This window comes from Papilio machaon, chromosome 23, assembly GCF_912999745.1.
Source record: "Papilio machaon chromosome 23, ilPapMach1.1, whole genome shotgun sequence".
Lineage (NCBI taxonomy): Eukaryota > Metazoa > Arthropoda > Insecta > Lepidoptera > Papilionidae > Papilio > Papilio machaon.
Window position 1 is genome coordinate 2,874,419 of NC_060008.1, and position 22,491 is coordinate 2,896,909.

Here is a 22,491-nt window from a genome sequence, read left to right on the forward strand (position 1 = left end):
ATGAAATTTATCTTTACATGTTTTATATATGTACCAAATTTTAATAAATAACTCGAATTTCTTGCAATGAACACGAAAAAGAACAAAAAAGGAAGTTCTTTCTTTATCCAAGTTTTATATTATCATCTCTTCACGCCTGTCTATTAACTGGAAAGCTTATTAACTCTCTGGTCTATTTTAAATGTGTTACAAACAATTGAATGTAACAGCCGCCGCGCCGCCGTCACAATTTTATTGATATACTGTTGGCTCTCTTCTTTCAAAGAGTATGTGAAAGACAACAATATGTGTAATTGCATTCGAAAACTATGTACAATTTTTCGTAGTTAGGTCACACCGCCAAAACCTACGAAGCTAAAACACTAACCGATAACAGACGCATTCAAGCGCGAAAAAACAAATTAATATTATGCTAATTAACGATTTAAATTCCCGATGTCTGCTAAAACTTATATCAACTATTACGGAATAAATTTAAGTCTGTCTTAGAAGGTTTTTTTTTTACTTTTTATAATTTTGTCATTACTTTTTCATTATAAACCTACTGCGGTAAATATTGAAAAAAAAAACTAAAAGACGTAAACAAAATTGGAATAAAATTCACATTTTCGTAAAATTTATATATATCAAGGAAGCAAGCAAGCGTCGGTGGCTCAGGGGTTAAGCACTTGACTAGCAATCTGCTGGTCCTGGGTTCGAATCCCGCCTTATACCAATGCGTTTTAAGAGTTTCGATTTACATATGTACATTTATCCGACGTTCTTACGGTGAAGGAAAACACCGTGACAACCTGCTAATATCTGAGAAGAAATTCAAAGATATGTGTGAAGTCAACCCGCACTGGGCCAGTGTGGTTAACTATGGCCTAGTCACCCCTAAACATACAGTGAGCTGATGATGATGAAGGAAAAAAGTACACATTTTACATTTAAACAATAATTGTTAAACATAATTACATAATACAATATATCACGTGAAAACTTAGTTAAGACTTTATATTTAAATTTCATCTTTACTTGACACTTGACTGACATAAAAGGTTTTGGCATTCGAAAATAGAATTTGACAAAGGTTAAACAATTTTCATCTATGTAGTAATGAAGAAATTTCAAAACAATAGATATGTTATTTAACATTTAAAGGTCAACGTAACTTAATATTATTAACGTGAAATAAGTGTAGAACGGAATAAGCGTTATACCTCTATAAGCGAGAGTCGGCCAGTCCCGACAGTCCATAAGCAAGAAAATCGGTTAAGAAACTTCTATAAGCGAGATAGCGCTCGACTCTCGCTTATCTATGTTCGTCTGTATATTAAGTGATTATAAAAATTAAAATTGGTTAATAATAAGTAATACATTCAGCCTTTATAAATTCATTATCATTAATAACAACTAAACATTTTAAAGTACATCGTGTTAAGTTTTTTCCTTCAAATATCTTAAACCGGTCGCGTATTTGCGATCTCACACATTTAATTAGAAACATATGTAGCTGTTCTCAATTAAAGCATAAAATTAGATTCTGGAATGCCAATGATACCTTATAGTGAACTAAATAAAAAAAACTATTACGGGAATAGTCTCGCCTTGCAATTCCTTTGATTTTTTACTAGAAAAAAATCCAGAAATGGAAAAAATTTGTACCCTGCATCAGCTTACGTCGAATGTCTTAGATGTACAAAAAAGGATTGTGTTCAAATGAAAAATGTAGAATTTTATAGTCTACGATTTGTCTAATTGGATTGAAAAAATGTCGAAATCATTGAGCACTGATTTATTACAAAGTAACAATGCAATTAATTCTGATCATAACAATACTTAATACATAGCAAAACTTACCTTTTGTTTCCTATCTGACAATTTTTTTTTTACTAAATTTTCGCCAGTACAAAAAGTATGAAAATAGCAGCAATTCATTTTAAACCTCTCCCTTCTAAAACGCTTTCGCAAATTAATCTGCGTCACACAAAAACTACGCCTTATTAGAGGAAATCCCCACAGCCCTAAGGACAAACCCTAATATGCTTAGATAAACGTTCCTATGCCCGCGATTTATAATAATTTTAGGTCAACAAAAACCCAACAACGGTCGAGGGTTTTTGTACCAAGTTTTTAGGCCCAAGAAAATTTTGCTGTTGTTTTTAAGGAAATAATGTCTTGATCCCTGTTCTTACATATTGCAAAATTACTTGCTAATTATATACTGGAATTTATCAGAAGATAACATTTAGTATTTACATTCTTTAAAAAGTAGGGATAGTGTTTGGAAGTTTTATACTATCTTAATATATATAAATCTCGTGTCACAATGTTTGTCCTCAATGGACTCCTAAACCACTTAACCGATTATAATAAAATTCGCACACCATGTGCAGTTCGATCCAACTTGAGAGATAGGATAGTTTAAATCTCAAATTATAGTCGCAATTTTAATTCATTGCTAATTATTTGTCTGTTATTATTTGTCAGTCACAATTATCTGTTAACTCCAAATGATTCTAACAGATGTCGATACCTTTCGACTGGGTTGAGTAAGTAATCAATAGATGGCGCTGCTATGGTAAATCTACGAACGTGTCTACATTTATTTTTATCTATTTTTTATACCCCAATTAAGTTTTTTTTAAGTGCGCGGACGGAGTCGCGGGCGACAGCTAGTTAGTCTATAAAGTTTAACATGTTGATGCGATGAAAATCAGAACTACTGAAAGAATAGTTACGGTACCTTGAAAATTTTTGATTGCTTATTTACTTTGCTTATTTGATAATTATAAAACAATAGAAATAGAAACACGTACCATTAGCGTATCATATAAAATCATCTTGGAAACTTAAATTTGTCTTCAAAATAGATAAATAGGTTTGAGTTGGGTCATTGCAATTTTTCCCAGCTTTATAAGGGTTGGTAAAATATGCCACAGTGGACAGGCCCCTTTTAATAACCGCATTAATCCTATGACCCCTTCTGTCAAATCCGTGGTAGCCTTCCGGATAACTTGTCTAATCTTGACGTTGATATGTAAATGCTCTCCAAACTTATGGGCTCTTTTAAATTTTATTTTAGCTTAAACCGTTACTTAATTATCAATTATTTTATATTAGTTTAAGTTTTTAATATATATTATATTGTTTCAAATGGAACATAATTTGGCATAATTCTCTGTGTACCTTTGATTGGCATATGGGAGTCAAAATTTAACGGAATTAACCAGGTACCGGGTGGAGATAGACGTGGAAGGAAAAAGACCATATCGGATCCAACGGACTTTAGGATCCCGAAAAGCGCTAGCGACCCAACAGAATGGGGGCTCCTGGCCTCCTCCGACCACGAGGTTGGTGGCGAATAGAAACTGGACTTTGAGACAATCATCCTAGTCAAAAAACAAAAGATAAAAATAATTCTCTCTTAACTTATATACTTTTATCGATTATTCAAAATAATTTTTCCTTTGAAATTACTTCTTAAAATATGACAATTCAGATTGTCTTGAAAGTCCTTTATCATTCGTATAATTGTCAAATCGTTTTGTTAGCATTTCTGTTGTTTGATTTCTCTCAGCTTTTTGTATTTTCATCTTTTTGTTTAATTTTAACATGCATCTATTAGAATTATTACACTTGTACTAATAGTTCCCACATTTTGTTGTCTCGTAATAACGTTGTAGGTACTTGTTTTGTGCTTATATATTTAAATGTGCTTCATTGGTTTCGTTCTCGTTTAACTATTTCCCCTCTACTATTTAAGGTGCTCGTCTAATACAATGATTTAACACAGATTCCTCTTCGGCGAATCGATCCTTCACGAAGTCCTATTAAAAGTCAGCCACCACCTCGAATTTCCAGCATCATGCCATTAAGTAGTGCTTCAAACTTTAATTATGTTCAGGCTGTGACCAATCGTGTTCGTGTCTCACATTTTCTGTCAAGTCATTCGACGTGCTACCGAATCTTATAGCTCTTGTAAACATATACACTTTAAATCTACCTATGCAATTCTTAATTTCATCTTTATTAACATTCAGTTATAGTTCAAAATCGTTCGATACCACTATTTTAGTTTCTTTATAATTCTGCTTCCTGATAAGCAGAATTCGACGAGCCACATCTGTAAAAGATGATGTAATTTGAACTCTATTTGCCAACATTTAAAGATTATAATTGTTCGAGCGCATTCATAAAATTGGTTTGTGACGTTGAAATTGAGTCATGTTCCGACGGTCATAGAATCCGGTGCCCGAAGGAACGTGGCCCAAAGTTTCATTGTTGGATGTTGAATAAAACCTATCGGTAGGATGACGAGACGGTTTCAACTCAGAAACTAATTTGGTATAACACAATGAATATCACCGAAACAGCCTTTTGAGCGCCGGCGTGCCTTAATAGACGAGGTCTGTTGGCACGTGTAGCTTATATCTAGACAAATTCGATACAACGTTTATCAAATCAGTTATGCAATAAAGGCTTCATTGCTTACACGCAATAAGAAATAAAATAGCATGTACACATTTCACGGATGTTAGCCGCATTACAAATTACCTTGGCATTGACTTACCATTTACAAATTTCGGTAGTGTATAAGTTATAAGTATGATTATTTTGAACGGACTGATGATTTTAAGGAAGTAATGCTAATTAAGGCTCTTTACAATTGCGGCAAAGTTAGTATCCTGCCTTTATGTCGGTTCCTTGTTGAAACTCGTAAAAAACATTCGTTGTTTCACTCAGAACGAGCACAATTTGTTCCAGTTGCCCTCGGATGTTGTTCAAGGGCAAACGCGCGTTACGATGAGCCTGATGATGATTTTTAACTTAGATTAATGGATGCAGTTTAGATTGCTTATAACTGAGCACTCTTTATTATAAATAATCTCCAATGATTATTTCTTTCTATAACGTCGTCTGTGTTACAGTTTTTACATGTTTTTTGACTTTGCATGGCATTACGTGGTTTTTAATTATAGATTTCCCTGAATTTATCAATTTTTAGTAACCGTCTTATCCTCGTATCTAAGCCTACATTAAAAATGTACTCACTATTGGTATTTTTAATTCCAGGTGTTCGGTTCAAAGGCTGATCTACAGCTACACACGCAGATTCATTTGCGGGAAGCGAAGCCGTACCGCTGCACCCAGTGTCCGAAGGCATTCGCGAACTCGTCGTACCTTGCACAGCACTCGCGCATCCACCTCGGCATTAAGCCGTACCGCTGCGAGATCTGCCAGCGCAAGTTCACCCAGCTATCGCACCTGCAGCAGCATATTCGCACGCACACTGGCGACAAGCCCTACCGTTGCACGCAGATCGGTTGCACCAAGGCCTTCTCGCAGCTCTCCAACCTGCAGAGCCACAGCCGCTGCCACCAGACTGACAAGCCCTTCAAGTGCAACTCCTGCTACAAATGCTTCACGCACGAAAAGGACCTGCTCGAGCACATTCCCAAACACAAAGAATCGAAGCATTTGAAGACACACATCTGTCAGTATTGCGGCAAGAGCTACACGCAGGAGACTTACTTAAGTAAACACATGAACAAGCACGCGGAGAGGGCAGACAAGCGGCCGCCCATATCCGCGCTTGGCTTGAGCGGCCTAAATCGGTCGCTAGCGGCGGCTGCGCCGACCGCGACTCCATTCGGTGAGCATCCCTATTGGCCTAAGGTGAGCCCTGACTCGGCGGCGCACATGTCGGACGAGAGCGGGTACCACCAGCAACGCGAGAACGACGACCACCATGAACAGCAGCTGCAGCAGCAACGCGCGCTGTTCGCGCAGCATGACGGCCAGGATGACCGTATCCAGCCGCCGGTCTCCTCCGCCGCCAACTCCGCCTTTACGCCCATCAACTCGATGGCCCCGCACCTCAACGGTCTGTCACACCACAGCGCCCTGCCAACGCGGCCTTACCTCTACGATCCGCTACACTTCCAGCAGGGCAAGCAGCAGCCGAACTCTTTCCCGAACCAGTTGATATCGCTCCATCAAATTCGAAATTACGCACATCAGCCGTCGGCGCTGCTGCCTGCCGAGCACATCCTGCCGCACTCCCTGGCGCACAAAGACAAACAGTAAACTAACTTGCCCTTTTATCTGTAGGCTTACCTACATTATAGTACTTATGATGGTATTATTAGTATTTAAAAAAATATGAAATATTATTAACAAAAAAATTTAGAATCTCTCTATTGAACACTGGTATTATAAATGTATGAAATACAAAAACTCGTTTATCGTTAGTGAGAGATACGTTCAATGTTTTTTAGACTTTAATCAAAATTGTGTATGAATACTCTGAATTTTTGTCGAATAGATGACGATTGTAACCCGAGACTTAATTGTGATTCTAAATAATAGAAACCTTTGTGCCCTTTATTTACTAGTTCTTCGTGATAAAGCGACATATTTAAAAAGGTCCTATCTTTGTCTAGAACTAGTCAATAAATAGTGCAAAGAGAAAAGTCTGTACACGAATGAAAACTTTGAAGCATCACATAGCCTAATACAATTCTAAGTTAATACGAGTCTGGTAATTGTGAATTTTTTCTAATATTTCATTGTAATTATATTTTTATAGTGGCACCTTTAATTTAATCATCGTCATTTAGATACGGTGTCCATAAAATTCAGAGTTCCTGACATTTATTGTTATTATATAAAAAAAACTACTTGACATCACGAGTACTGTATTTGTTTGTGTTGCATTTCGTCGTACACAAATGTCTATTGCTGACAGCAGATCTCTCATCACATTTGCACTCAGTTCCTACTTAGATCGAATAATTCCTGTTTTATTTAGCTTTATTCAAAATCACTCAATGAATTATTTGGTTTCGATAATTCTAGAAAATGTAGTCTTCCTTCAGAATCGGTATTGTATCTCTGAAAATCTTCTTCCATGATTTTGGGGGTCGAATATATTTTTTATTAGCATTTGTATTATATTTTATATGAACCATCAATGAGTGGCCAAAATAGCTTGTTCATTTCTACCTGCAGGAGAAAGCGCACGTTTGTACATATTGTGTAAATAATTAATCCATTTTGAGGATATTTGAATACTTATTGACAACATTTATTTTTCAATTTAAGTCTTCAAAGCTTATGCTCAATTTTATTAGACGTAAGTACCTCGTCTGGGCCCCTGATGTTCAGAATTTTATGGTCCGTACAATTCAAGAATTTATTCTTTATGTATCCGCAATAAAGAAACATTTTTTGAATTGTATTTTTTTTTGGATGATTTAAATGAAATTGTACTTAAAATGTTTCCGTTTACGGTTGAATATGATTTTGTATACGAAATTTTCTTTTTTTTTTCGTTGATTATGTCTAAATGAGGAGAGGTTTAGAGGAAATTGTGATAGGGAACGGATGTGGGTGAAAATGTTCGGATGTCCTTTCTAAATTAATTTGCTGTAATTAAGTTTAAAATTTGTTAGGTTGTGGTTATATGTGATTCGGACTTAGGTTCCGTAAGTTAGAAAGCCGTCTGTCGACACGTCACAAAGCTTTCCTTTAACGTTTTAATATTGTTCTCAATTTGGATCTACGGCAATATGTTTTCTTCCGAATTTTTTTAGTATAATGTATCGAGGAGTCCTTTATTATATGATCATGACAAGCCAAGATTTTTTTATTATCCAAATGTTTTTTTTTTCTTTCGGTTGTAAGGGAAATTAAAATCGCCAATATCTCTCTATTGTAAGTAGAAATGTGATATTGTAATTTGATTTTTTTTTTAGTTAAGTGTAAACTTATTGCTATGTTTAAATACAATATTTTTGTAAGTAATTTTTTCGTTTTTAATATAGTTTCGCTTTATCTAGGCGTTCTCGTTTAAGATTATAGATCAAAGTGAACGGAGTTTTTTGTTACTTAAAATCAATTAAAAATTAATTACAACTATGCCAAGAATCAAATATCTTTTATTTCAAAACCCTTTTTTATCAAAATATTTTTATTTTTTATCTGAAAATTGTGAAAATGAATGAAAATGATTTGTCAACTATTAGTTATAAATACTAAAATAATATGTAATTAAATCATTGCAGTTGAAAGTTTCCCGTTTCTCAGAAATAAAAATTATTTGAGATGAATCAACCAGAATTCGAGATTATATACAAAAAAGTTCAAATAAAAATTACCCGAGTTAGAGATGTCAGAGCCATCTGTTGACATAACACTAAACGAATTTACATGCTTAAAGAAAATTTACTACAAAAATTATGAATTTGATAATTTTTAAATAATAATGCTATCAAAATTTATTTTGCAATATGTTGAAGGCAAGTAAAATTTGAAATATTTTCAGGAGTCAGCGACATCTGTAGGTAGAGTATCAAAGTGCTTTCAATTTTATTTAAGTCTTCATACAAATAAAATCAGACCAAGTAAATACAAATGGTACTTAGTTAGCATCAATGAGTCTGTAAAATTAAAAAAAAAACGTTCTATGATCTTTTCTCTTTATTTTGTAACAGTCGCAAAAATATAATAAATACTTAAAATAGGTATTTACAAATAATACGGGGTTGTTTTTACCTACGCAGGAAAAACCATACAAACCATACGAAAATTAGAAAGCAAATTTTTATTTTACTCTTAATAAAATATAAAAAAGATACACCTGTAGTAAATCTTTGGACAAATATTAGATTTTTCATAATCAATTTTACAGCCTCCAATGAAGAAATGATCTAATAACTAATAAAATCCTTATAAAACGCTTTTTAATAAAAAGTCGTCAAAGAATTCATAAAGAAATAAATGAACTTTGAACATCTCTATACATACAGGATGTATCTTTTGACTTAAAATAATGGGGAATAATAATTTTCAGTTAAAATTTATATGTATTGTCATTTAGTCGCCCTAAATACTAAACGAGAATCATATAACATTTGAATATATATATATATGTATAAAATATGTTAGATAAAATGCTACTTACTATATAGATGTCACAACATTGAAAGAAGAAAGAAGACACGACAAGAAATAAAAAAAGAATTGACACAAAAGCACAAATTAAAAAATAAAAATAAAATAAGAAATTAATCCTAACAGTTAAACATTTTTTTATTTATGAAATAATATTTAGATTTTGTTTTTAAAGTTTTTTTTTTATTGTCAAATTATTTCTTAATCAAAAAATAGATTTAATTGTTTTATCAATGTTATAAAAAGGTAATTTTTTTTGCTTCTTTTACTTAAAAAATGACTAGAAATACACAAGATCCAAACAAAACCATAAGCGCCCCACACAATATTCCATTGTTTCAAGCTATGTCTACATTAGTTCAATTTTATTCACCAACGATACACATAAACATATGTTCATCTCTCTCAATCTCAGTAGAAAAGACAGAGAGAACAAGATGTTTTATAAAGGTGTGTCGACAGTGGAAAAAAAAGCAGACAAAAATCGGGACATTTTTTTAAATCCACAAACGATCAGTATACTTATATTAACTTACATTTGAAAAACTTAATAGTGTACTTAAGTTGACAGCATTCTTAATTTATTATATAGATTATATTTGTATATATGAAAATATAGAAAAAAATATAAAAAGACAACACAATTAAATTTTAAGTTTACTCTAACATTTTTTTTTTCTTTGCTGAAATTGACAGCGTGCGTGCAAAAAAAAAATATTGTGTAATAGGAAAAAATCAATTAAAATCATTTCAAAAGATTACTTTTTTTTAGTAACAAGAATACGTAATCCCACTTCCAAAAAAATTCAACCAACAATAAAAAAAATTGAAAAATTTAAGAAAAATTGAGTTACTACGCACACTGTCCTTTAGGTTGTGTCTTAAACTTCGACTTTGTAGGGGGAGCCGGGGATGTGCTCGTCCCCCCATTTGACGATGACGATGTACTCTCCCCTGTCGCGCACCACATACCAGCACTCGTAGTTGTTCTTGCCTTTGTGCTTCAACTGCACCTCATCACAGGGACCTTTGGGTCCGTAGATACCCACATACAGGATGTTGTTACCTAATAAGTACGTAAGTATGGTGAAAATTTGTTAAATAATTTGATTTAATTGTAAGGTTCATCATACTGGTATAGGCCGTTTCAATATTTACGGCGGCTCAAGGTCATGTGTAAATTCCGAGCCGCCAAGATTTTTGAAAAAAAAAAACAATTTGTCTGTCATCTAGATACGATTATTTCCATAGCCAGATAAATGTTTTGCAGAAAAAAAGTAAGTATTTTCTTCCTAAAAAAGTTCCAACACAATTAAACCAGCTCTGACATGAACATTTTTGATATTTAATGTAGGTAACTAAGTGGGAATTTTATAATGAAAATCTTCACTAAGTCACTGTTTAAGATAAGATAATATTAAACGTCACTTACAGTGGAATTCTGAGACCGAAATCTCTGTATGAAACCTTTCGTCATCCCTGTCACTATTTTTGACAAAATAGAAATAAAGTTGAGATGGATTTTGGCCTCAGAAACCTACAGTAAGTGTTAGTTAACAGTTACATATGGTCTTTAGTGTACTTACCAGCATCCCCGGCGTGTACAGTGAACTGATTATGTTTGTTGAGATACGCTTTCTTCAGGCCCATGCCTTTGCTGGTCACCTTGGAGGCGTCAGACTTGAAGTGTGGCAACACCGGGCCCAGTTTCTGCGCAGATTTGGATACTTTCTGTACTGTCTCCACAGTCACTGAGGACGTCTCCTGAGCACCGATCTCCGCTAAGTTCTCACCTGAATATAAATAGGAAAAATTTAATAACAAAATAATTAATACAAGTAAATAAATTTTTAATTGTCTTTTATATTTATATTTATTATTAAGCTTCTTACTACTGAGATATGTTGTGTTCAAATGCTGGTTTATACAATACTAGCAGTTAGCCGCGACTTCGTCTGCTGGGAGCTAAAAAATCTAGTACCTTCCAAATAGTGAAAGAATATCTCAAATCGGTTCTGAAGTTTCAGAGCCTATTCAATGCAAACAAACAAACAATCAAATCTTAACCATATATAATATTAGGATAGATAATTAATACATTCAGTATAGTCAGTTGACATACCAATGGCTTCAACCTTGAATGGCGAGCCAACGATGTGGTGTCCGTTGTACTTGATGCTCATGTAATAGAAGCCGGGGGACAAGGGAGTGTAGCGCACCTGGAGGACAAAAATATAGACATTTTACAAATATTATATACTAGCTGTCGCCCGTTACTCCGTCCTATGTGTTCTTCCAGACTATGTTCTACATCTGTTACAAATTTCATCAAGATCTGTTGACCCGTTCCGGAGATACCTTCAAACATTCATCTAAACATTCTGAAGATAATGGTAACATGTCATTTATATGTAGAGAAGCTATTAACCGAACAAAGTACTCTTTCTCTGATACTGCCACACTTAAATGGTAAAAAGAGAGTCGTTATGTAATTCTTTGTGTATTCTAAACTTTTTTTAAGTATAAGATGTCAAACGAGCAAACGACCTCCTAAATACGCCGAAATAGTAAAACAACCACTGCCCATTGACATTGCGATTCCAGGTGCGTTATCTACCTTTAATTCAAGGAGGAGGTGACGCAAAGAAAGAGAATATCTCCCCTTACTATGCGTCCTATCCTCTGTCTAATCTAATCCACTTCCAAGAGAACAAAAATAAGGCCTCCGGTACGCAAACTCATTAGACAAAACCCGGAATTACTTCCACTTAATGTCTGTCTTCTTTGTGGTTGTACTTAGGGAAGTAATCAGTAATCAACTTTGAGTACACCAAATAATCAATCAAGTCGTACCTTGTATCCTTCGTCTACATCAGTACAGTCCATGGCGACCCTGGAGGGACCGTCCATGGTGACAGCGAGGATGCCCGCGCCCGCGTTACAAGTGTCGATGATAAGATCTGTCTTCGCTCCTAAAAAGACAAACATTTCAATGTAATGTGGTAGCAGAACTAATTAAATTGTTACCAATTTTTTTGGTACTTTCAAGTTTGAATATGTTTAAGAACGTACCAGTTTTAACAGTTCCTAGACCGGGACCATGTGCATGGACCGCTGCGGGGTCGGCATCGTCCTTTCCAACCTGAATATTAAAACGGTAATAAGTTCTCCAATGTCCGTATAGAACTGCTGCATATTAAATCTAACAACATCGTATACAACACAACTTAAATAATATATCACGTAAAAGTTATATAAAGATATTGTATTTGAATATAATCCAGGAATTATGATAAAGGATAAAATAATGTCAATCTCAATAGAAAGAAGTAATCAAAAGCATTGTAAAGCGTCATTCAAAAGTTATGAGACGGCTGACAATTTTATTCGAGACTCTGTGCATAATACAACTTTAAGAATCGGCAGGACTCCAATTGAAGCGCCTAGTCTAATGATTAAGAGTACGGATTTTAAATCCTGCACGACTACAGTTGTAAACCATATCCTAGCACAAGCCTAGAGCTTTAGTGAGAATGGTACAAGAAATATTAGAAAATTAACAAATATATGCTAATATTAAAAAAAATGAGGATGTGGTGTCAAGACACACTAGTAATAAAGACATGTTCATAGCTAAATATGAGCTGTTATTAAGTTTGATTGTTATATATACCTTGATTCTGAGCGGCGATGCAGGGATATGAACACCGTTGAATTTAACGTTGATGTTGTGTACGCCGTTCTCTCGCGGCATGAACCTGATGGAGTACTGGTCGCCGTCGATGTTCTGGATAAAGCAGTCGTCCGTCTTGCCAGACGGCGAGACCACCTGCAACCAACGGAAGCTTAAAATCACGTAATGTAACCAGGTTTCCTTGTACTGCTTACTTTCGTCTCTGTAAATATATGGTTTTTCTACCTTAATGCCCTAATATACTTGTACAAAAAACTTAATTTTATCGCTCTATTTTTGAGGCCAGTATTTTTTTCATCGTAAAAAGGTACATTTAAAATCGAAATAGCAACAACGAAAGCCCTTTTAATCCCCGAAGGCCCTGAATTATCGATGTGATCAAATTGGTTTAGTCCATTCTTATACGGAAAATTTGAACAATAATTCAATGAAGGAACGCACGTCATAATCAAAAGTAAAAACGTCAGGAACTTGTTCCAATCTTTTGTTTTTACAAAAAATCACGCGTGAAAATAAAAAGTTATATACCAAATGGATTCATGGAAAGTTGAAGCATTAATTTTTATAACGCATCGTGATACTTCGCCTCACTTCGCATCGCTTTGTATTCATCTGGTAGCGAGCTGTTATCAAATATTAAGAAGACGTGTGATTTATCCGCGCGCCGGACACGCGCTCGGTCAGTTTTATTACATTTTTTTTTTTGTTTGAGGAAAAAATTGGGGTAAGCCATGTGCTACTGTTGATTTATTGCTTTTTAGTTATTTAACCAACTTTCAGAATTCATAATATAACGACAGTTATACATGAAAAATTGTTACAGTAAAATGAGTAAGTTTTTTTTTGTGGAGAAATACTAAACATTTCTAACAGCTGCTGAATAATTTGTTGATAGTCAAAATATTGTTTTAATATCTAAAATGGGGAGATTCAAAACTTAACATACAAAAAGAAATCGAAAAAGTAAAACCGAAGAAGATATGTTACTAAACAGTTTAAGCAATTTATTTCATAACAAAATAACCAACATTGGATTTGAAAATAACAAATTTTATCTGCAAGGAGCTTACGTTTATCAACAGATTTCTTTTTCATTGAGGACCATCGATCATAAAGTCCCGTTCACACAACTGGACCCCGTCATGTTCACACGATAAATCAAACTGACCCCTCCGGCTCACTGGATATTGGCAGACATATTGTACGCGTGTGATTCGCGACCAGAGAATTACGAGACTTTGAATTTCAATATAAATACAATACACTAAATGCCAATAAATTCACAAACTGATGGATGAAATTCCTATGCGAGATACGAGAATATAATCAATACAAGTTATAACAACTAAGGTAACTAACTTTACAAGAACTTTACACTGAATAAGTAAAATTTTTATAATATGTGTTTCATAAGTAATTAATTTAGCTCAATTTGATAATAAACAACTCTATATTGTTCTCAGAGTCAATCATTCTACTCAGAATTATTCTTTGGAAATTTGGAACTTTTTAAAACAGTGACATTTGTCCTTCACAATACTGAGGTAAGCAGTTAATGTAGATTAATGCCAAAAAGAATCAGTTTACTCACTCGACCATCAAGACTGCCCTTAGCCCCGTTCAATCTGATATAGAATTGAGTGGGCTTGTCGACTTGAGCCGAATCTGGGAATTGAGCGACTTCTAGGAGGTGCGCATCTCCCACCGCTGGAGAGATGTACACTTTAAACGGCGAGTCGGGGATGTGCTGCTCGTTGAACTTCAGTCCGATGCGGTATTCACCTGGTGTAAAAAAAAAACATAGTCAATGATTAAGAAACAATAAGAGTTAAACATAGAAAATTGAAGTTATGCATTTTTGTAGTAGAGTTAAGGACATTGGCACAAAACTACTACGTTGCTAGATATGTAGGGCGATTAAACTATTTGATGGCTCACAATTTTATAAAAGAATTTGAGCAGTTTAGTTCAAATTCTACTGATTATACAAATAAAACGAGACATCCTATTTAAATACTACAACAGATATATACGATAAGGCAATGATAGTGTCAAAACTAATTGCTCTGTCTTCAAACATCCCGACAGATGGACCGGCAGCGACATTTCAACTAAGTCTTATCCCTCACAGAATCCCGACAAATACAACAATAAATTCACTAGTTGTCTTAAAAAAAACCGACGAAATTGGACGAAAAACTAAATTTGAATCGAATGAAAAAACCGCACGGCCGCGGAGATGTCACTCAATCTGAATAAAGAACTAACGAAGCAAGCAATATTTCTTCGTGTGGCACAACGCAAGGGAAATTTAAATTTTTACCCAATTTCTTTTCATTTTTTCTCATCTTTTTTCAATAAACAGTTGCTTCGCGGTGGCCGTAATGTTGTTTGGGATTTATTTACATTTAAATATTTCTCTTATAGTCCAGTAAAATGTAAAAAAAATTGAAGGTAAGAAGGTAATAAGTCTTTTGTTTTTGTTGCTACATTTTTGCATAGTAAATGGTACTATAACCACGTTCCCTATTTCTTAATACAATTACAAATAATTACTACTAATAGTATGGCTTCCGTCGTTGTTATGTCACTCCCATTCAATTTCTGTAGAAAGCAAAAAGTTATTGAATATTGTAGTGTTTATTTCGAAGGGATGGATGGATGACAATTTCTATTCTCTCGCTATCTCATCGCTCTCACCTCAATAGCCTCAAAATCGACGTAGTACTTAACTAGCTGTTTTATATTTATTTTAATAACTATAATATAAATCGTTCCTTCAATATCCTTCCACGTAAAAAGTATGATGTTTTCTTTTTATCTCTAATCTTTTTTCTCTAATTACCTAAAATTAACAAAAGACAGTGTGACTTGACAAACCAAATAATGATGTAGCCCTTATTTAAATGATGGCAGTATTGACAAAGTTCGATGCCCGGAATCCTTGTTTCTCTTGTTAAAACTTTTTTGAGACAAAAAACGTTCGCAGACTTTTTATACAATGTGCAGGTGCATTGTGTAATACTTTGACGCACGTGGATTTAAATAGACCACAAAGTATGTATATTAAGTAGTCATGTAATATGAACGTTTTCGTTTTATTTCGTAATTACAAAATCAATAAATCAAAAAACACAAAAATGTCGTATTTACAAAAACTTTAAATGACTAAAAATTAACTAGACGGAAAAGTGAGAAATGTCTGTTTTCTTCCATGACTTAGCAACTTTTGATTCATGTTGTTTCAGGATTGATGGTGGATATATCTTTTTGTATATCATTAGGTTTGAGCATAGATATATTAATTAAAAATGGCGCGTTACATACAAATTGGACGTCTAACCTAGAATAAATAATCGAAAAGTAATTTTTTCCAAAAGTCAGTTTGTATTGTATATAACAACACTGAGGGAATTAACCCCAGCAAATGATCTCCGGAGACCTCGCTTTTCGCCTCACCTTTGTACTTTGGATATTTATCTAACTTTAATATTATAAATGCAAAGGTTTAGATGGATGGATGGATGGATGGATGGATGGATGTTTGTAAGAAGATATTTTCGGAACAGCGCAACGGATGTTGATGAAATTTAACACCTAGGCTACTTATTAAGCTTTTTTTAATTCCACGCAGACGGAGTCGCGAGCGACAGCTAGTTGTTTATAAATCTATGACATTGAGAGTATATTGTACTTTGTAGTATATTGTTATAGCATTTCCGATTAATTTTAACGCAATGAACCCCACAGGTTAAACTAGATTAGTTTAATATTATCGAAGTTATACATTTTTCATTATTTGTAAATGTAATTTATAGAAAAAGTTAGTTCAGTATTAAATTATAAACATTTCTGTAATAACTAATCATCAGATGCCAAAAGAAGAAATAAAATGTATAAAAGCCGCCTCCAAAATTAAGCATACAATAACAACGGAATACCTGTCGCCTAACTTTCGTATCTAGTTAAAGCTTAAGTCATTATACGTCGAGAATAACTTAGAAAATTTCTAATCTGGATACATTTATGAAATATCCGTCGACAAAAAGGCACCGCTTCTTTGTCGGATGCTGCGAAACTTTTTTGCGAAGCCGAACACAATGGGCCTCGGGACAAATTCGGTTTAGGGCCCGCATTCTTGGCTTCTGGTGTTTAAGAGTCATTTTAATTGACTGCCCGTTGGATATAATCGTTGGAGTAAAAAAAAAAGAAGTTTTGAAAGTCTCCAAAGGGAGACAACGCGCTATGATGGAATGTTGGCACGAACGGGTTTTTGGACGTACGAAGACTCCCGCATTTCGCTTTGAATCTAGTCTGATTTGACCGATTGATTCGTTTTGAATCATGAAAAATTCTCCTAAGCTACCTATTTCATAAGACTTACTTTTCATTATGTAATACTATGAAAAGTAAGTGTCAATTAGAATTAGTGGTTACATAAAGGATATTTTGAATGCGATTCTCTAGTAACTATTTAATGAGTGACTGTTAGACTTTATATGAGGCGAGCCCATTTATATACGTTAAAAGATTCAGTAAATACTGAACAAGTGATTCCAATCTAGTTCCAAAAGAGTTTAAAAGTACATTTATTATCTTCCAATATGTATTTCAATATGTATTCAATATGAATACGGATATGTATGAAATATATATTAATGTAAGAAATGTATATACAATGAACTATTTATTAACTTCCAGTATAATTATAATGCGTTTTAGAACAATTAAAGCCGTCAGCTGTTTCTAATCGCGATTTAAGTCGTTAGGGAGGGCAACATTAGGTTTGCAGATGTGTTATTTGCATTATTGTTAAATGTTGCCATATAATGACTGTTTTAAATTGCGTCTTATGTCTTAATTACTATCTATTAAGTCTTGAAGAAATGTAATTTAGCTTTAGTGCCCAATATTAGCCTTGACCTTTGAAGTGGTACTAGTGAAAATATAAATAATAACACCTATTACGGCATAAATCTAAGAAAAATAAAAACAGAATATACCCCGCATTATTGTTGACGATATTTAATAGTATAAATGTTTTCTTTCTATAACATACCAAACAAATACCTGAATTCATTTCTTCCGAGTCAGCTATCAACGTATTTCATACGAGAACGTATCGTAAATTCTGACAGCGGTCAGTCAATACGGAATAGCGAGAGCCATTATCACTTTTTCAAATAAAAAAAAACAAAAACAGCACGAGTCTCTGTGGTCATTTGCGGGGCAAAAGAATAAAAACAAGGAAACAAATTAAAAAAAAATCGAACTGTCAAAATGGTTCGCAGTAAATTTAACCCGCGCTGGATGGAAGGCGGTCGCGATTGGACGGTCAGTGGGGAAGGCGTGGTCGAGTCAGGACCGGGTTGATTTATTTATGAAGTGCATTTTATTCAGCATATATGTTGGTATATGTTGGACCCACTACGTCAACAAACGTAAGCAGACGCCACCACTGGGGGAATGTTGATATGCATCGCGTAGCATATGTGTAATTAAAACACGCTATGTGTAGCTGTTTTGCAATAAACGCTATTGAAGATTCTAATTGTATCAATAAAACGATCGATTTTGTAGTCCCAGAAAAAACTAACCTAAAATATTCTCGCGTGCGTCGTTATCCGGAGTCATTCCGAAGATTACTCAGAACAAACTTGACTTGCGAAGAGACAAACAGAAAGACAAATATTACAAAAATTGGTTTTGCGTTATCAACAACACAAATACATCGTGTGTACGAAATATGTTTTTTTTTTTCGATATTACGTACATTCCAATTTTATTAATATGTATAGATTATTCCATCGATAGTCAAAGAGGTAAACAGACTTTATTAATTTAGAATAGACAGATAAATTACTAAAACTAATCTCTCATTGTACTACATACAAAGAGTACTTTTTTTGTATCAATCTGTTATAAATTCATCTTTTAAGGCATAATTAATTTTACATTAACTAGAAATTTTAACTTAGTTTACTCCGTATTAGCATATTTCTTAGTCACAGTACATCGCGTTAATAATTAATACTGCCTAAGTAAAGATTAAAATAAACTTTCAAAAAAAGAAAACAATACTAACTTAAAACGAAAAAAAAAGTAATCAAACTTTAAGTAAGTTCACTTGTTTAATTGGATGGTGGATTTATGAACCTGATTCATTGTACAAGAATGCAGTAATTTCGGGAGCTGACAACATTTGGTCAATTAGTAAGATATTTCGAGGACGCCAAATAATTTTGGCTTAAAAAACAATAGCAAAAATTGCTCACAACTTCTTTGTACAATATTCACTTATTTGGAAAAATGACCTTTGTCCTGTTTTTCTGTGACTTTTAATTATATAAATAGTGAAGTACTTCGAATGGGATTTTTAATTATATTACTGAAAATAAAAAAAAAACTATCACAAAAAAAATTAAACTAAAAAAACATTCCCATAAATCTTGCATTTTTAATAAGAGCATGGGGAACGCAACGCGAACGAGCAGCGGGAACACCAAGTTGTTCATCGACGCCTATGGACATCTGCAATACCTGAGGAATCGCAGATGCGTTGCCGGGTCTTGAGATGGTGATACGCTCGCTTTTTGAAGGGCCCTAAGTCGTAGGATATATGTATTCCCAAGCAAACTTTCATCCCATATTCCCTAATATTGCTTTATACCTTTCAGGGTAGAACTTTTACAGCTTTGAATGTCATATTTATTTATATCAAATTAACAACTTCCATACAACTTTTCATCTCCCCCTTTCGACCTCTCACAGACCTTTTTTTGCATTAAAACTAGCAAAAGACATATAGACAAAGTTACTCTGTCATCTATCTATATCTATATATATAAAAGAAAGTCGTGTTAGTTACACTATTTATAACTCAAGAACGGCTGAATCGATTTGACTGAAAATTGGTGAGCAGGTAGCTAAGAACCAGGAAACGGACATAGGATAATTTTTACCCCGTTTTCTATTTTTTATTCCGCGCGGACGGAGTCGCGGGTAAAAGCTAGTCTTATATATATAAAAGAAAGTTGTGTTAGTTACACCATTTATAACTCAAGAACGGCTGAATCGATTTGACTGAAAATTGGTGGGCAGGTAGCTTAAAACCAGGAAACGGACATAGGATAATTTTTACCCCGTTTTCTATTTTTTATTCCGCGCGGACGGAGTCGCGGGTAAAAGCTAGTTTATAATGTTAGTGAGGATTGTAATTCATTGACTTGTGTCTTTAATTTGTGTCTATAAAGTAGAAAAAATTTCAAATAAAATTACTAAAACTAGTAATTTTACTAAAGTTTCATTACAATATTTCTGATATTTCATTTCGATACATATAGTAGTAGTACAATTATAAAAATGTAGTAAGAAAACTAATTAAATTAAGACTTTTTAACATATTACTATGGCATAAAAAATGTCGTAACCTAATGACGTAGTTAAAGTTAAATATTTATACAATTCTGAGTCAAGTGTAAGTTGGTAGCGTGTTGTTTGATCAAACATTTGTGAAATGCCAACATAAATCACTCGCCATAGTCGCGTTTGTTGGTATAGTTTGACCAACGCGTGACCGTGTTTTTGTTTTAAGGTTTTACTAGCTGTCGCCCGTGACTCCGTCCGCGAGGATTTACAAAAAACATAATAAGTAACCTATGTGTTCTTACAGGCTATGTTCTACATCTATGCCAAATTTTAGAGATCGATGCTGCCGTTCTGGAGATATCCTCTAATAAACAAACATCCAAACATTCGCATTTATAATTTTAGTAAGAAGTAAATTAGACACGTAAGAGACTGAGTTAATTTTAATTTCTGACTTAAAATGATCTTTATAGTCCCTTCAGTGGAGTAATTATTGTATTGACTAAGGTACAGTAAATATTAATAACACTTACTTATTACTAACCTTGGTCTAGTTCTATTTAAATTACTATGTTTAATGCTTCTCTAAAAGCTAAGGGCTTCCTTAAAAAAAAGGCTAAGGGAACTGAAGCATACGACAACGACATTTGTTGCGCGAATTGTCCGGCTCGTCCGGTGAAATACCACGACCTCACAGAAGACACGCGTCAAGTGGAAGCATTCCCGTCCTATTTTTATAAGGAAATAATGGGAAGGGGATAAATATGAAAGGGAAATATCCACTTTCTGTGTGTCCCTTCCTTCGTTGATTAAAGGTAGGCAACGCATCTGTAATTTTTTTTATATCATAAGGTGAAAAACGAGCAAGCGGTCACATGAGTTCGCCTAAATAGTGACGCGACTACTGCCTATAGACATTCGCAATTGTAGATGCGTTGCCTACCTATCGACGGAGGTGAGGGTACATAGAGGATATATTCTCTTTTTATGCGTTCTCTCCTCTGTCAAATCCTCTTTCCAACCTTTCCTTATAAGAAAAGGGTGGGAAGGGAAAGAGAACTAAAGTTAGGCCTCCAGTACCACACTCATCAGACTGTACTTGGAATTGCTTCCACTTGACGCCTGTCTTCTGTGAGGTCGTGGTATTGCACCGGTCGACTCCTTCGTGCACCCAACAAATATTGTTGTTGCTGGATCTACCGCTCCAGAAGGTCGTTTATTCGTTCGGCACCTTATAACATAAGATATATATAACATACCAGGTTCATCAACTTTGTAGGACACATCGCAAGATCCGTCTTTCCTATCTTTGAAATCAATCTCAGCTTTGCTCGGCCCCTCCAGTGAGATAGCCAGCTGTCCCGCGCCGGCCTCGCGCGTCCATACATTGAACTCGTTGAAGCGGCCCGCCTCGCCCCGCTCCAGCCCGCCGCCGCCCGCTTTCACTAAATGTGCCCCCGAGTCCCGCAGAGGTCCCACTGTGAACTGGAACGGGGATCCTGGAAGTAGAAAATTAGGATTCATTAATAAAAATAAAAATATCAATTTCTACAAAGGATTAAAATATGCAAATTATGAAGAATTAAGATACATTTCTAATATTTTTCACTAGATGGCGTTATTCTTAATTTGAAAAATAAAATACATTTCTGGGTAAAAAATAATTAATTAATTCTGGGTAAGAAACTCTTATAATCCTATCTGCCGCTGTCAGGTTCGTTCAATGGTTACTGAAATAGTCGCTTTGTGTTGATTTCTTTTACTAAATCTACGCTAAAAGACATCCATTAATGTTTCTGCAGCAATAACACAAATTTATAAAGTTGTCTCAACAAACTATCGTTTTGACTAGATGGCGTTATTCTTAATTTAAAATTTGAAGTCTTCTAAAATAGTTTTTTCCCGCGACTCCGTTTGCGAAGTATTAAGAAAAAAAAACTTAATCAAAACTCTATGTCATCTTCCAGATTATGACAATTTCAACGAGATCCGTTATAAATAATAAAAAACTTACATACATTCATCTAAACCTAAACTTACACATTTATATTATTAGTAAAAAGAAAGATTACTACAGATTAAAATAAAAATAATACAATTATACATCAAAATAATTGATTTGTACTAATTACATACAATATATGTACACATACCCGGAATATGTATCTCCCTGTACTTGACAGAGACAGTGTGCACGCCCAGCTCCTTGGGCACGAAGTGCACGGAGTAGAGACCGTCCTCCACCTCCTGGATCTCAGCATCCTCGGACACACCTCCCGGGCTCGTCACCGTCGCCGCAAGGTCGAATGACGTTATACCTGGAAAATTGTAATTACAACTTACTTTACACATCGTCGATAAGTAGTAACTTAATCAGTTGCTTAGTATATTTCATACTAACTTTGCGCCAGAAATAATTACCTACCAATCTGATGTCCACTACAATTGTATAAATAACTAGCGGTCGCCTGCGACTTAGTTAGCGCACA

At 34.4% G+C, this 22,491-nt stretch overlaps 2 protein-coding genes across 12 annotated transcripts in view; one reads left to right on the plus strand and one right to left on the minus strand.

Moving 5' to 3' along the window:
- The window catches only part of LOC106711224 (zinc finger protein rotund), a 129,423-nt gene extending 121,724 nt beyond the window's left edge, over nucleotides 1-7,699 (plus strand). For 4 of the 6 annotated variants that reach the window (XM_045683636.1, XM_014503496.2, XM_045683637.1 and 1 more), the window contains one exon: nucleotides 5,059-7,699. In XM_045683636.1, coding sequence (XP_045539592.1) covers nucleotides 5,059-6,072 — 1,014 coding nt within the window. In that variant the 3' untranslated portion in view covers nucleotides 6,073-7,699. Of the gene's footprint in view, nucleotides 1-3,215; nucleotides 3,336-5,058 lie in introns of all 6 variants that reach the window. The other 2 variants (XM_045683638.1, XM_014503497.2) reach the window with 1 other exon arrangement.
- A 1,955-nt stretch (nucleotides 7,700-9,654) lies between these two features.
- Nucleotides 9,655-22,491, minus strand: part of LOC106711223 (filamin-A) — a 62,065-nt gene continuing 49,228 nt past the window's right edge. For all 6 annotated transcript variants that reach the window (XM_045683744.1, XM_045683746.1, XM_045683745.1 and 3 more), the window contains 9 exons: nucleotides 22,156-22,320; nucleotides 21,262-21,501; nucleotides 14,226-14,416; nucleotides 12,614-12,769; nucleotides 12,013-12,082; nucleotides 11,794-11,912; nucleotides 11,063-11,159; nucleotides 10,527-10,733; nucleotides 9,655-10,006 (listed from right to left, as the gene is read on the minus strand). In XM_045683744.1, the coding sequence (XP_045539700.1) occupies nucleotides 9,822-10,006; nucleotides 10,527-10,733; nucleotides 11,063-11,159; nucleotides 11,794-11,912; nucleotides 12,013-12,082; nucleotides 12,614-12,769; nucleotides 14,226-14,416; nucleotides 21,262-21,501; nucleotides 22,156-22,320 (1,430 nt within the window). In that variant the 3' untranslated portion in view covers nucleotides 9,655-9,821. The remainder of the gene's footprint in view (nucleotides 10,007-10,526; nucleotides 10,734-11,062; nucleotides 11,160-11,793; nucleotides 11,913-12,012; nucleotides 12,083-12,613; nucleotides 12,770-14,225; nucleotides 14,417-21,261; nucleotides 21,502-22,155; nucleotides 22,321-22,491) is intronic.